We start from the raw sequence: 14,643 nt of genomic DNA on the forward strand, positions 1-14,643 counted from the left end.
TAAAAGGAAACTTTTATTCTATTTGAAAGTAAATGCTTTGAGAAACTACTTTCTGACAGATTTGTAGAAGATAAAAATTACTACTTTTTTCTCTAAATTGGACTTCAAAAGGAACTGATATATATTGGTTTTAAATAGCATTCAGTACAGTAGGCAATAAATTGTTTTGTTGTCTGATAGTTCTTACCCCTTGCTTTTCTCATTTAAATCCATGCATGCTTAAATGAAAAATTATTCTTTCTTTAGCTGGAGTAGGACTAGTGTCTAACTCATGCCCTGGCCAGATGCAGCCTTGGGGCTGCTTTCTACCCTATTTCCCAAATCAGCTCAGGCAAAAACACTTTCACAGCAGATAAATGCAATGGATAGTTGTATCTGTAAAAATTTTTGAGTGCTGTCTTTATTATGCAAATTAAAATTACCTTTTTTTGGTTTTTGGATTTTTTTTACCATAGGGCCAAGAAGTCCAGTTTAATAAAAGGCTGAGTTTGGCCACTGAAGAACTACAGTTTCCATCAATTTCAGGCTTTCCTGTTCAGCTGGCAGTTAATGCCTCAGCAGCAATCAATGTCAAAATCAAAGGGAATGCAAATTTCAAACAACAGTCAAATTTCTTTCTGAATGGATATATCAAGCCAAGGTAGTAACTGCTGCAAATGTGTCACTTTCACATATTCCTGATGTCAGATAGCAATTCCTGATGTGAAAGTTTTGTGTGAATGTCCATTTTAACCAGTTAGGAGATTCCTCACATTGCTGGATGGTTGCTATGCTGTAAGGACAGCAGTGGTTTCCCATCCTGTCTGTCTGATTTTGAACTCCATTGCTAAACTTTTGCAGTTCTGTTTTAAGCTGACCACTTCTCCTGGCTCTAAATCAAATTCTTAAATCCTTGCATGCAGATGATCTTTTAAATGTTTTACCTGTTACAGGATGGGCATTTTGGATTTTTCTCAGGATCAGACATGCAATTACAGATTATGGATCTACAAGCCAATGGATGATTTAACCCAGAGTTTCCTTACCAGGGTGTTGTAACTTTTTATAGATGCTGCATACTTTTACTAAACTTCACTACGTGCTCTGTAGACAGAGATAAACTTACACCATTATACTCAATCATTTTCCCTTCCCTGATATTTCAATGCTGAAGTCTGGGTTCAAATCCCATAAGAAATATAGTAAAACTATTATTTTATTTGTTTTAGAAAATGTGTGTGTGTTTACATATACTTTTTTCAGTTATTTCCTGAAACAAAATTATCATAATTATTTTAATGTTAGAATATATTGTGTTACAGCATCAAATACGATGTGTTAATTGATGAGGATGAGCTGCCTATGGTGTAAACAAAGTACTTTAAAAAGAAGGTGCTTTTCATAGTACAGTATTTATCTGAATCTTTCAACAGTGCGTTTGTCCAGCTTTCTGTCCAAATGGGAACTGTGGGGACTCTGGGACAAGCTGGCCTGAGCTGGTTAACAGGAATGAGGACATCTACTAGTCTTGATGGAGGAATCCAGGTAAAAAAAGGGCAAGAGGTCAAAGCTTTCTTGAACACACCAGAAGAATCTATGGAGATTATTAATTTCGGGTAAGATTAACCAAGGGAATCTTCTTTAAGAGTAATTTTGATAACTTTCATGACTCAGAACTTAACTGTCAGGCTCGTTAACAGAGAAGAAATATATTTTATCAGCTCTTTTTTTCTGCTGGCTTTTGTTTTTCTTTGGACTTTTAAATGTGATAGAAGTCCAAGTAGAAGACACTGAGGTAATTAGTGTGATGACATATGGTGAACAACATGTCAACTACGTGCCTCTTAGACATGGCAATACATAAATGAAGTATTTACAAAATGTAGGTTGTTGTTTCTTCCTGTTTCTCATAATCTGGAACATTGCAGTACCATAGAATATGCAGTTCAGGAAAGAGCTTAGAGGCTCTAGATTTCTCATTTAAACCATTTATTCCCTTAGGACTCTAGGAAATGTACTGGTATAATTCTGTTTCAGTCAGCTGAGATAGATGACAGACCAGAGTGAAAGTCAAAATAATTACTAACCTGAATTGTGCATTAAATGAACAAAAAAGATAGTGACAGATTAAACATGGAAACAGTGGATAAAAATCAGTGCTATTAAGTAGAAATGTAGACTGACCTTAGCAGAACTTAATCTTTCTTGGTTTTTCCACCTGGGAAAAGATGGCATATAACAGAAAATGTTGTTTAAGTGTTGCTGTAACTTTAGAATAATTGGTTTTAAGTGACTGAAATTCTTGATTGTAGCTCTAAACTCTACTTCACTGTGGTGGATGAGACAGAAGATATAGGTGTTTTGCAAGACCACACAGAAACCAGATCTTGCACTAGGAAGGAAGGTGAGCCTAGCTATCTTGTTTGTCTTAGAAAGCTTGATCATCCTGAAATATCCAGTGCAATATCAGTGCAGTGTTCATTTACATGTTTTCTTTGTTTGTTGTTCTAACTGAATGTTCAACTGTTGTCTTCCACCAGTGTCTGAGGTTATTGGCTGGCAGCTGTGTTCTAAAATGTCCTATCCTGACCCAGCTAGTGGTTTGGTTTTCCCCTTTACTGGACCTTTGAGAGTGGCTGTCACATTAACTAAGCAAGACAGAGGCCTGCAGCAGTACATTGTGGAAGCTGCATATAATTATATTTCTCAGGTACCATTAAGATATGCTTTACTTTGGCTTTAGGTAATTGTACTGATGAAAGAATGGTGTATCTCAGTCCTGTATATTCCAATGTAATTGACTTTCAAGGTCTATAAAATTAGAAATCTTCAAAAGCAGATAGGTGAAAAATTATTGTAGCAGTGCAGGTGGCTATGATTATATAATGTAGCTCAGTGTGATAAATTGTTTTGTAAATGCTGTGCTGATTGCAAATGTGGTTATCCTGTTTTTTTAGGAGAATTCATGGATCCCAAATGAAGCTGTCTTTCATTTCTTCATTGGGACTCCGAAGTCAGAATTGAAAAGGGATGTTGGTGTTGACCTAAATTTTAGTATCCCACAGAAGAAATTCAGAATCCAATTTATACAACCTAAAAAAAAAATAGACATCAATGGTAGGTTTTTCAACTGAGAACCAGATCATCAGTTAATGTCAATTAGGAGAATTTCATTAGAATGAAAAGATCAATATCTCTGTAGTTCAGTCACTAATCTAATGCTAAAACTGCATTATTATGTGATAGTAATTCCATTTACTGGTTCCCGTTCCCAGTGGTTTTTGCATATTGGTTAAGAGTTTTGCACAGTCAGAGGTTCAGTACCTGGTTCACAAACTCAGAGAGGAAAGCTGTATATATTAAGTTTAGTTTAAGGAACACAATGGATGGTTGTGTCATCTTTTGCATGTGCTGAACTGGCCTTACTATTCCTGAATTTTAGTTTGCTGCATTCTGCTAGTTATGATCTGAAATTGCTTGTTGCCAAATCATTTAAATACTGACTATGCTATTGCTGTGCCTTATAATAAAAAGTAACATTTCAGTCACAGTGTAATAGAGAAAACAAAATCAACAAGCACATTGATGAGATATAAACTGATAAATATATGGTAATAATATAGACAATGTATTTCACCTTCTTTGACATGCTGGTCAAGTGATGTTTTGTTTTGATGTGTTCTACCATATCACATACTTAGAATTTGTCTCTCCAATTCTCCAGATTTTTATTTTTTTTTAATCCTGGTTCTTTTCAAGTGGATTGCATGGAAAATTTACCTACAGTGTGTGAAGCTTTGGCTGCACAGTGTTCTGAGCTCATGAAATAGCTCCATAGCACAACACAGCTTATAAGTTTTAGCACAGGCCTGAAGGAAGGTGTATAAGTCACTTCCAGAACTAAGGTAGTTTATTGGAGACAGCTTTGATCCTTCTTCTGGATTAGTGTTCTGAGATTGTCCTTTGAAAATGAGATGTGTATTCTGAGGATGCTTCAATACCTTTGCAAACTTTTTTCTGATGTTTATTATGTTTTATTCAGTAAATGTATTTTTCACAACCATGGCAACTATCAGTTTGGTACAGTTTTATGTCCAGCATATGTTATATGAGCAGTGTATATCCAGAAGAAGTAAACAGTCTTATTTTTGTCCAAGGGAGAATTGAGTGCTCTAAAAATTCACGAAGTGGACACCTGGAGCTGATAGTAGATGACCGAGATGTATATTACATTAAGGTAAGTTGCAAAGGCAATGGAAAAGCAATGGAAAACATATGTCTTGAAAAAATAGTTTTGTGAGCAATCCGTTAGGGACATTATCAGTTCTCTTTATTTTTTATATAGACTCAGTGCTAAATTGCTGTGGTTTACAAGCTTTTAAGCCATGGCTTCTGCAAGTAATCTAAAGCTACTTCTTCCACATTCACATATACTCAAAACCTTTGGGTTGCTTCCAGTGTTAAGTCAGTAAAGAAGATCACATTGACTCCTGTGGACTTTGGCTCATTATGTGTATGTGTCATCACACGGTTTTTTGGACCTGTGTTCTGACCAGGTGTAAAGACTCTGAGTAAGCCCAGGTTAATTTCTTCACTTCTGTTGACTCTATAGATGTAAGAATCTCTTAAGATACTGTTCTTTATATCACAAAATCATTGTGGTGGTTTTTTTTTTAACGCTGGGGAATAAGCAAGAGAATGCCAATGTTTGAACTCTGGAATGGAAAAATAAAGAAAAATGCAGGTGGGAGTTCATAATCAAAACTCTACGGGCATTTTTGTTTATGCAGTTGATAGCCATAGCAGGATGCCTTGTCTTACGTGGGCCTCAAACACTCTGCATTTTCCTATTGTGAGCACATGAATAATGTCTACTTTTTTTTTTTTTCCAAAGTAATACTTCAACAAAGAGTTACTTGATCTTACTCCTGACTACAACACTAGACTGCAAATTGTTGCATTTGCATCTAATCCAACCTAAATTCAGTTATCTACTGTCAGATTGCCAATATTTTCAGTAGCATCATTTCAGTTTTTGGCCTAATATTCTAATGTTCTTAGAGATTTCATTCACTAAATCCATCCTTTCTCCCCATTATTTACTGGCAGCAAGTTTTATGTTTGGGAGGGTGGAAGTGGAGTTGTTGGGTCCTCCTCTCCTCCTCTCATATAATTTCTGAAATGCCTTAGTCTTAACACTATTTCTTTCTCAAAACTTAATTGATTTATACTGTTGAGTGGATTGTTTTTGTTTGGGTTTTTATGTTTTGGTTTTTAGGGAATGACAGATTTGCAGATTCTGAATGGAGAGCAGAGATACGTGACCCAGCTGGAGGTAAAGCTGGTGAAACAAAGCAGTCCTATCATTCTGTCAGGAAACATCACTAAACAGCTTGGCAAGAAGATAGCTTTTTCAGTATCCCTGCATAATTTATTGAAGGATGCTGCATTTCTTTCAGGTTAGAGGACAATAAGTATTTGCCATGTAAAAGTTGCCTGGTTTTGGATGTGTATTTCTAAAGTTCCTTTCAAATCAGTAAGGATGTTTTTTAAAATTATTATCCATAATAAATTGTTACTAATACGTGTTTCAGAATAATAGGAATTATAAATTATTTTTTTATATCTCTTTTTACTTATTGTTGAAGAGGGTGGAAGAAATAAGATGTAAAGAATTAGTTAACAAAAAAACCAAAACAATAACAGCTCTCGGAATATGCTTTATTTTTCACTTTTGATAGTACAAAACAGTGTGGAGATATATACGTAGCTACATGTCTCTTAAGACCTATTCTAAAAATCTTGAAATATTTTTTTTCCTCCCAAATACACTAAGAAGAAAATGTAAGAGAAGGTATCAGAAAGAGTATTTTTACTATTACATAAAATTGAATCATTAAAAGGTAAATTAATACAGTAGAATAAACCAGTAAGTTTAAGGGTCTCATTTTTTCCATAGTATTTCTTATTGTAGTCTCTATGTGGCAAAGACATTGAAAGAGTATAGAATTAGGCTATATTTTCAAATAAAACTAATGTTTAAGGAGTGCAGAATTCCAGCTTGGATTTTGGAACATCATCTTTTGGTGAAATCTTCATCCTTAGCTTTCACATGGCTTGCCAATGAGTGCATCTAAAAGTGGTTCTGGTCTGATTTCAAACTCTGATCCCCAGAGAACTGGGCTGCGCCAGTTCATCAGTTGTGAAGCCACAACCTTGCTCTGAATTAATGTAGAAGTAAATATCCACACATTCACATGTTATGTCTTTGTTAATTAAAAGATCAGTCTGTTAGAATCTGTTTCCTTTTAGAAGCAGTTTTGGATGGATTGATTTCACTAAACTTTAAGCAATGTCTGAGAAATACTGTCTATGGGCTGTATAGGTAGTTGCAGAAAAGAGCCTGAACATCCAGCTCTGTTTACTATACAAGGAGTATATTGTGGGGCTTCTCAGTTAGAGGGGATTAAACTGAATGCATTTGTGTTTTTCCCACTGTAGTACTCCTTTTATTAGCTAAAACAACTTTATGTTCTACCACGACATAATCTCTTCTACTCTTTTTGTAGCATTTCTGGAGAAGAAGGTTGGTGATAAGCTGAGACAATACTCACTGGAAGGGGAGACTTACCTTCCAGATGTTCTTGGAGTACACGTCACCGCTCTTCTCCAGCAACATGAGGGCTTGTGGTCTCATGGCTTGAGGATAAGATATGGACTCCTAGGTACAATGAAAAAGGGAGAAAGTAAAAGCATTTTTATGTCCTTGCCTTTATGATTAGGACACTCTCTTAACAAGAAAGATTTTAGTTGATGTTTTAACTTTACTCCTTGAGTCTGCATACTTAAAACCCCTCCTTTTTTAGAGTGCTTTTCACAAGCATGTCCAACATTTCATTAAAAATTACTTTTTTCAGAGGGGATTGCTCCTAATTAATTTGTGTTCCTCAGGTTTTTGTACAAAATGAATGGTTGCATATATACACTTATCAATATGAGGAACGCTTTCTAGGATGCAGTTGGCAGTGTTCTCCTGGCTGCATGTATGAACTGTGCCTTAGTTTTATTGGACAAAACCGGTGAATATCAGTACAATGATATCAACATATTGAACACTTGCAGTAGCTAGTCATGGTCATCATTATAGGGTGATCATATATATATATAGTATGTTGCACATTCAGGGACAGTATGTAGCAATATGAGTAGTAAAGTTTTCTTAAATCTACACAGGTGGGACCCTTTAATTATGCTAAAAATAACATGCTGATCAGGATATTTTATACACACAAACAGAAACATACTTGAACATTTATAACAGTATTAGGTCATGTCTAGCTATAACTGGGTAATTATGAAGTTAAATTTTGATATAAATCCAGTCTGGCAACTGTTCCACTTAAAGTGGTTAGCAGGTGATGCCTTGTAGAGGTGCTGGATTAAAGTTATTTAAAAAAAAAAAAAGCTTTTGCTTCATCCAGGTAAAATTCCATTTAAGTAATAAACTTAGTTCCTGATTTATTTATGTATTGCTTCTGAAGAAAAAGTGACTGGGAGAACATGGAAATATGGTAGACATCTAAGGAGAGCCTTTACTTTTCTTAAAAAAAAAAATTGACCTAAATAATTGGATCATTTTCATGCCATTTTTAATACAAGCCAGCAGTTTACAATTATCTGCACTTAGAAACATCTTAAATTTTAATAGAGCATAAAATAAAGAGCCCCAGACTCTTACATGTAAAGCCCATAACATGGCTGTTCTTAGGGTTTTCATTTGTGGTACGGTTTGTGGAAACAATAAAAATTTACAATGCTTAACACATTTTCTCCAACATTTTACAAATTGTTTTGCATACACAGTGTGTCTGTAGTCAGACATGCAAAGCTATTGATTGCTGTTAGGATGGAAAACAAGTTCAAGTGTCAGAAATGGTGTTTTGACAATAAGACTGTAGTCTTTAAAATGCGTCCAGCTCTTGAAGAGATAGTTAAGATAATTTCTAAGCTGAGCTTCATGGTAATGCACTTAATAACCAGTGTTGGTACAATCTTCACAAACTTTGGTCAGTACCTTTAGACTACAGAACATGCTGCCAGATGTTTTACATTATTTAAATATCTGCTTGTCTCTTACATTTTACTGTGGTAACGTTTTCATAGATGTAAATCACTTATCTAGCAAATACAAGCTCACTGTTCCTAAACGCACGTTCACTAAATGTGTGTTTTTCTTTGGATTCGTAGGATAAATCAACAAGTATATATCTGTAAAAACAGACAATTTTCACTTTAATCCTTTTGAAAAATAGAAGCCTTGAGGCCAACACTAGATTTATACTATTAACATTTTGAAAGTTTACTTCTGATTTGTTTGAATAGGTTAACTTTGTGATTTAACTTGAACAGGAGAGGCAAAAGATCTTCATCACGAATGCAGTATGCGGCAAAAGATTCAAGTGGAGACTGATGCACATGGCGTGTACAGACTTGATATTGGGCATGAATTTCACTGTATGCAGACTCCGACCTATAATCACAAGGTAGAGATACTGACCATAGTCCTTGTGTACTTTTGTGGTGGGTACTCTTGTGCCACACACACTGAGGGACTTCAACAGAGCAATACCCAACATGTTGTTTGTGGATCAGTCTTTCTCTTCTCATCCTATTTCTCTTTGCTTTCTGTGTAGACAAAGATATCCAGCCAAGTTGTTAATTTTTGCAGGCCATTGTAGCTGTAAAGAGTGGAACTTTCCAGTGATGTAATTTTTAATGTATTAATTCACAGAATTCCTGCAGAATGTTGTAACATTTTTGTTATATATGAAACAATAGTATTAGTAAGTTTATTATTTATCTTGTTCTGTCCTTACAACTAAAAGTCAGGAATGCTCTATGTCTGGAAAATAAGGCATTTTACAATATTTTGTAGTAAGTTTCTGGTTCATATTTGTATGCTTTCTTAGAAATTTCAGGGTGTGTGACCCTTGCATGCAGAAAAGCAGATTCTTAAAATTTCTTCCATTTCAGATGGCAAGACGACAAAGGTTAATTTAAAAGCAAATCACCATTAATACTGGGTATTCCCTGCAGAACAGAGAGCTGGCTGAAAAATAAGCTTCTGAATTCAAGGAAAATTTTTATATCCTTTCAGATTTGCATTTGGTCCAAGTTGAACAGAAGCCAAGAAGTGTTAGGATTTCCCATTAAGCAAGATCTTGTCAGGCTTTGCAGCTGCACAGTGAATCCATAGGGCATCCATCAGAAGTACCTGAGCCCAGACATGATTTAGAGGTGGACTTGGCTGGGTCAACAGTTGGACTCAATCTTAAAGGTCATTTCCAACCTAAATGAGTCTATAATTCTGTGATTTTTCTTTGCAAAATTCACAACCCTTTCTGCTTTAGTCTTGCTACTTGGGAATATTCCTACAGGCAGTTAACAGTAGTGAATGAAGGAGAAAGCATGGCTTACAGGAAAAGGTGGTTTTCTGTTCTTTAGGTTGACCTGAAACATGAAGCAAGTGCATCTTGGCTTTCCTCCCTGATGGAAGTAAACTATGGAAAACACTGGGATGAAATAAACAACAAGAAGAAACTGCTGATCAGCCAGACATTTAAGAACAGTTCCAGTTCATCTCTAGTCAGTTATTTCATGGAGGTAATCATGGTTGTTGAAGAGTAAAACCTTCACTTTAAATATTTAAATGGCAAACTAAGAAAAAAATTGCATTAATTTATTTATTAAGGCTTTTTTTTTCTCTGACTGTGTTATGTAATAACAGTATAAGTCAGATATCCAGACCAAACAAGTTTGGGTTAGGTAAGGTCTTAACCCAGGCGTGCACTGACATTTAAAATGAACAAAGGAAAATCAGTAGGTGTATTTTTCAAGTACTAAAAAAGCCCGGATGTAACATAGTCTGTGTTTTTTGCAGAGTTTGTGCATATGGAATGATCACAGACATTTCTGAAGGTTCCTTTGCTCAAGTAATGTGGAAGGAGGGTGCAGGTTATAATAACTCAACATTACAGTGTTTAGGTGGCAGTTGGTATGGAGTGCAGTAGCTGAACCAATATCAGACCTTTTTGGGGTTGTTGTTTTTTTTTTTTGCTTGGTTTTGATTTTCAGTAAAGTATAATTAAAAGCCTTAGGTGGGGTTTATGCTTTCTTTTGAAGCATATTCTACAGGCTAGAAAAAGAAATAAAATAATTATTTATATTGGCTTGTCCTGTTATCTTTTGTCTTATTTGTAGAAAGTTCTTACAGAAGCTAAAGTAATGATTCCTGTAATTTTTTATTTCTTAGTAGTTGTAGTTCTTCTCTGTTATTGCCTTAGAACAGCAAAGTAAATGGTCTAAAAATTAGTGGAAATTTTCCTTTTTTAATCTCCAGCAGATGTAGCAAATGCATATTAAAGAAATCCCAACCTATAATGGGTCAGTGTGCATTAAAAGCTATGAAGTGAATGGCAAATGTACAAAGCAGAGACACTAGCTGTGACCTTCCTTCTACTGTGTGTCTGTGTGAACTTAGCCCTGAAGAAGGGATCCTGCTTTTATTTAAATTTGCTTCACTTGTTTTCCAGTTTACCATGCAAGTCCTGGAAAAACAGGTGAATTACAGAACCCAGCTACAGCACATGCACAGCTCTCAGGTTTATTTGCAGAGCAGCACCAACTTTGAGGTGCAATATAATGACCATGTGCCATTTGTGGCTGGGCTGCAGTGGAAAGATGCATCCAGAAATGGCCTGAAGAAGTGGGAAGGTGAGGTACCACAAACCATTTCCAGTCTGTGATTAGAAAAGCAGCCATTGACAGTTGCTGCTGGGATTTTGTGAGGCAGTTTTGCATGGGTATAACAGAATCATGGAAATACTGTACCGTGGAGGTTATCTAGACCAGCCTCCTGCTCAAATCAGTACTGTTCCTAACAGTAGATCCCATCTGCTGTGGCTTTGTTATTCTGCTTGTTATGGTGAAAAAAACTAAGGTTACGTTAACAAAAATTTGGACATTACTTTCTTAGTGTCTGTTAAAATAATTGTGAGATACTGAGCTGTGTCTTAATGAGTAGATGGTGTAATTTGATAAATGACCAGTAAAATTTCAAGAGTCTACTTGTGAAATTTCAGCAGACTGTAATATATAAGCATTCTGAGCTATCTATAAACTAATTTCCAAAATAATATACAAATCTTGTTCTAAATGAGAATATTAGAGAGTTGAATTTCACTGTTGGCATATGTCAGAACAGCTTTGATGAACGCGGTTATTGTAATTGTGTGAATAATTGTTACAAACTTACTGTTTAGGACAAAATTTCACATTTTGTTGCAATCATGCAGTAGAATAATTTCCTGGTGCCATTTAGGTACTGGACTTTATGAATTTCTTTTTTTGTTAGCAGACCTCCCTATGTGTTACACTATGCAGTATGTTATGCTAGTGAGGGACATAAATTTCATTATATAACATCCAGAGATTATGGCAACTGGAAGAGAATAGGTTGATAGTAGCATTTTAGCCTCATTCCAAAGCCCCAACATTTTATCAGCTGTGTTGTGGAGTTAGAATCTAGATAGCTTGAAATCTCACTTTTCTGGAGGAGGAGGTTTAAGAGGAATATCAGGAAAAATTTTTTTACTGTGAGAGTGACAGAGCACTGGAACAGGCTGCCCAGAGAGGTTGTGGAGTCTCCTTCGCTGGAGACATTCAAAACCCGCCTGGATGCCTTCCTGTGTGATGTACTCTAGGTGACCCTGCTCTGGCAGGGGGGTTGGACTAGATGATCTTTCGAGGTCCCTTCCAACCCCTAGGATTCTATGATTCTATGATTCTATGATTCTGCCAACTTGAATATATGTGCTTTCCAGGTGGATTAAATATAGACACCCCATGGCTGTATCTGTATGCAGCTCACAAACTACATCAACCTCAGCCTTCTGCTTGTTTGTTGACTATGGAGCTGGCAACTGGAAAAGCTCTCTTCATTAAGAATCTTGTAGTGGAACTGTTCTATAAAGATCAAGGCAATGAAAAGGAAGGGAGGGTTCACATTTACACACCAGCTACCACATACCTGCAGGTTAGTAACATGATGCTTCCTATAATGTATGGCTTTGATGGTAGATCCGAATGATTACAACATTCACTTAAATTTGAGGCACTTTGAGGTCACTCAGCAATGTGAACAGATTGAGCAAGAGAATGGTGATCCTGCTGCAGGCTAGAGCACTGGATGGGTCGGTGTTTTGAAACAATCCCGTGACATGAAAGGTTATTTGTCACATTTTGACTTGGAGAATGACTCCAGTCTCCCACAAACATGGGAGAGAACTTTCAATAGCAGGTTCTCATGTAATCCTCTTGTCTTTTCTACTGGAATTATTTCATGTTCTATGAAATTATTAATTATAATCAAGATAATTGTTATAATGAGTAAATATCCACTGGGTGGAAGCAGTGTGCTGGAGTGTGTGGATTCTAAGCTTCCTCCTAATGTATGGAATGGAGGTTTAAACTGATACCATCACAGTTGCTGTGCATGAGGCAATAAGATAAACCTCTGTCACTATGCAAAGTGTAGATATGTCTTAAAAAAGCTTAACTTCTTACGTGCTTCTGTATGAGATGAGAACCTGGAATTTCTGCCTTTCCTTTAGAATCCACTGCAATTGTCTAAATCTTTAGCTGAGGTTTGTGTTTAAGGTGTTCCTTTATTCTGGACTGCAGCTTTCCCTTGTTAGATCACTGCTGGTTTGGGCACATTATGGAGGATTATGAGAAACATCCTTGAATGAGAAAAAGTGTTATTTGACTATTTTCAGCTATTTAGCTTTTTCTCTCTCCCTTGCTTAGAGGGGATTAAAAACTTTGATACTTTTATGGCAATTCAGAATATTTTGAAAATGGAAAAGCTGGCATGCTATTTCTAACAGTTCTTGCAATTACAGTCTCAAAATTATAGCATTCTTTTCACCTCTGTGCTGTTCTGCTGGCACAAGAGGATTCTATTTATCATAACTCAGCCAGACTAATGTGTTCGTCTTTGTTTTTTAGGCCTCCACATTTAATCACCTTGGGAGGAATGTTCTGCATAGCTACAGTGAAATGGTATCTCTGTGGAACCAGCTTGTGAAGAATGAGATTCATCTGGAGAATAATGAACAAGCCAAATTTCTCTGTATTAAAATAAAGAGTACACAACAGGAACTGAACTTCACGGCCAGCTATCAGAGTCTGCCAGTGGTAAGAAGGAAATACAAATATAATTTCTTGGACTCAGTATTGTGTTTTTCAGGTCTGCCATCTTCCTGAGAGATATTATTGCCAGTGTTGAAACCAAAACACTTCTGTTGCTGCTTCTATTTTTGTCTGTTTTGACAACTTGCGATGTAAAACTAGGTTAAAAAAGAAAACAAACAAAAACTTGCTTGATGTAGTTTTGTGGAGACCAACTACATACAGAAAGTCAGGGGAGGAAAGGACAAAGAGACTACATGGCTAGAAAGAGAGCTGTAGATGTGATTACTTACATTTTGATGTAGGTGCATGAAGTTAGTGAATATGAATGCAGTAAATCTGATACAATTGTCCTTTATTTTTCTGGACTTGTGATTTGAGTGCAGCCTAGGAATACAAACCTTTCTGTGAAGACTGTATGGAGAGATGATAAAAGTCTGCCTGTTGTGCTGCAGTTTGAAGGTTGGATAGAACAGCTGAAGAAGGAGAAGATGCTTTATCAAAAACGTGGAACCCTCCATTTCAGGTTCAGTACTCTTACTATTTCTATCTCTGAAGAATGTTTTGGCCTGAATTTAATGTGCATCTTGATGCTCTAGGGAAACATTCTGGGCTTTACCAAGTGAAAGTGCCACATCCACAAAGCTTTTGCTTCCTCCCATGTGGCTCTGACTTTGCTTCACTGGCTTCATGGGCTGGTTATTTGCATCCATGTATTATCTGCCCTCTGTTGAAATGACAGTGAACAAAGTTGTCAAAGGCAGCAGACCATGCGTGCTGTGGCAACATATTCATTGGCTGCTCTATTGGTTGTATAGCCTTCTTCCATGAAAACAGCAGGTTTTATGGTGTGTCCAAAATTTGAAGTGATAAAAATTCCAAAATCCAGATCTGATCCTCTGTGCCATCCAGGTATTTTTTTCTAGTCCTTATGAATGATACAGCCATTCTAAAGCCAAAAGTATCCCTCTTAAAAGCATAACAAATGGTGTTGTTAGCTTTGGAATGTGTTTCCATTTCCTGGTGAGAATGAGTGCAGTGCTTCTAGATACTGGCTGTCTGTGAAATGTCTCTCTTCGTTACCTGTTATCAAAACACAGGTTGAAGGCCTTGGTAAAAATGTATGCTTAGATTCGAGACATCTGGATCATCTCTGGGGACATCTCAGCTTTCCTGAGGCATAGTAGGGTCAACAAGAGTGCATAGTGAATCTTGGAGATAGCTAAAAATCTGTCAGGTGCCTTTTCAGCAATGGACAAAATACGTAAATGAGGAATGAGGAGCTGTCTCAACATGTATAGAGGCAGTCCAGTGTCTGCTTATAAAAGTAAAGGTGTTTTTCCAAGACATCCAACTAAGTAAACGTGCAGAAATATTTAGTAAAGTGTATATAACATTACTCTGAAGTAGGAG

The 14,643-nt window shown here is 36.4% G+C and overlaps 1 protein-coding gene across 1 annotated transcript in view; it reads left to right on the forward strand.

Annotated features, from left to right (window-relative positions):
* The window catches only part of LOC127390638 (uncharacterized), an 81,374-nt gene that overhangs the window by 25,886 nt on the left and 40,845 nt on the right, over nt 1-14,643 (forward strand). The window contains exons 16-29 of the mRNA XM_051632471.1: nt 456-640; nt 1,413-1,595; nt 2,292-2,383; nt 2,520-2,689; nt 2,937-3,096; nt 4,137-4,216; nt 5,258-5,438; nt 6,513-6,704; nt 8,389-8,522; nt 9,484-9,642; nt 10,572-10,752; nt 11,862-12,073; nt 13,048-13,236; nt 13,617-13,756. Of these exons, the coding sequence (XP_051488431.1) occupies nt 456-640; nt 1,413-1,595; nt 2,292-2,383; nt 2,520-2,689; nt 2,937-3,096; nt 4,137-4,216; nt 5,258-5,438; nt 6,513-6,704; nt 8,389-8,522; nt 9,484-9,642; nt 10,572-10,752; nt 11,862-12,073; nt 13,048-13,236; nt 13,617-13,756 (2,258 nt within the window). The remainder of the gene's footprint in view (nt 1-455; nt 641-1,412; nt 1,596-2,291; nt 2,384-2,519; nt 2,690-2,936; nt 3,097-4,136; nt 4,217-5,257; nt 5,439-6,512; nt 6,705-8,388; nt 8,523-9,483; nt 9,643-10,571; nt 10,753-11,861; nt 12,074-13,047; nt 13,237-13,616; nt 13,757-14,643) is intronic.

The sequence above is a fragment of the Apus apus genome, chromosome 14 (genome assembly GCF_020740795.1).
Source record: "Apus apus isolate bApuApu2 chromosome 14, bApuApu2.pri.cur, whole genome shotgun sequence".
NCBI classification, from domain to species: Eukaryota; Metazoa; Chordata; class Aves; order Apodiformes; family Apodidae; genus Apus; species Apus apus.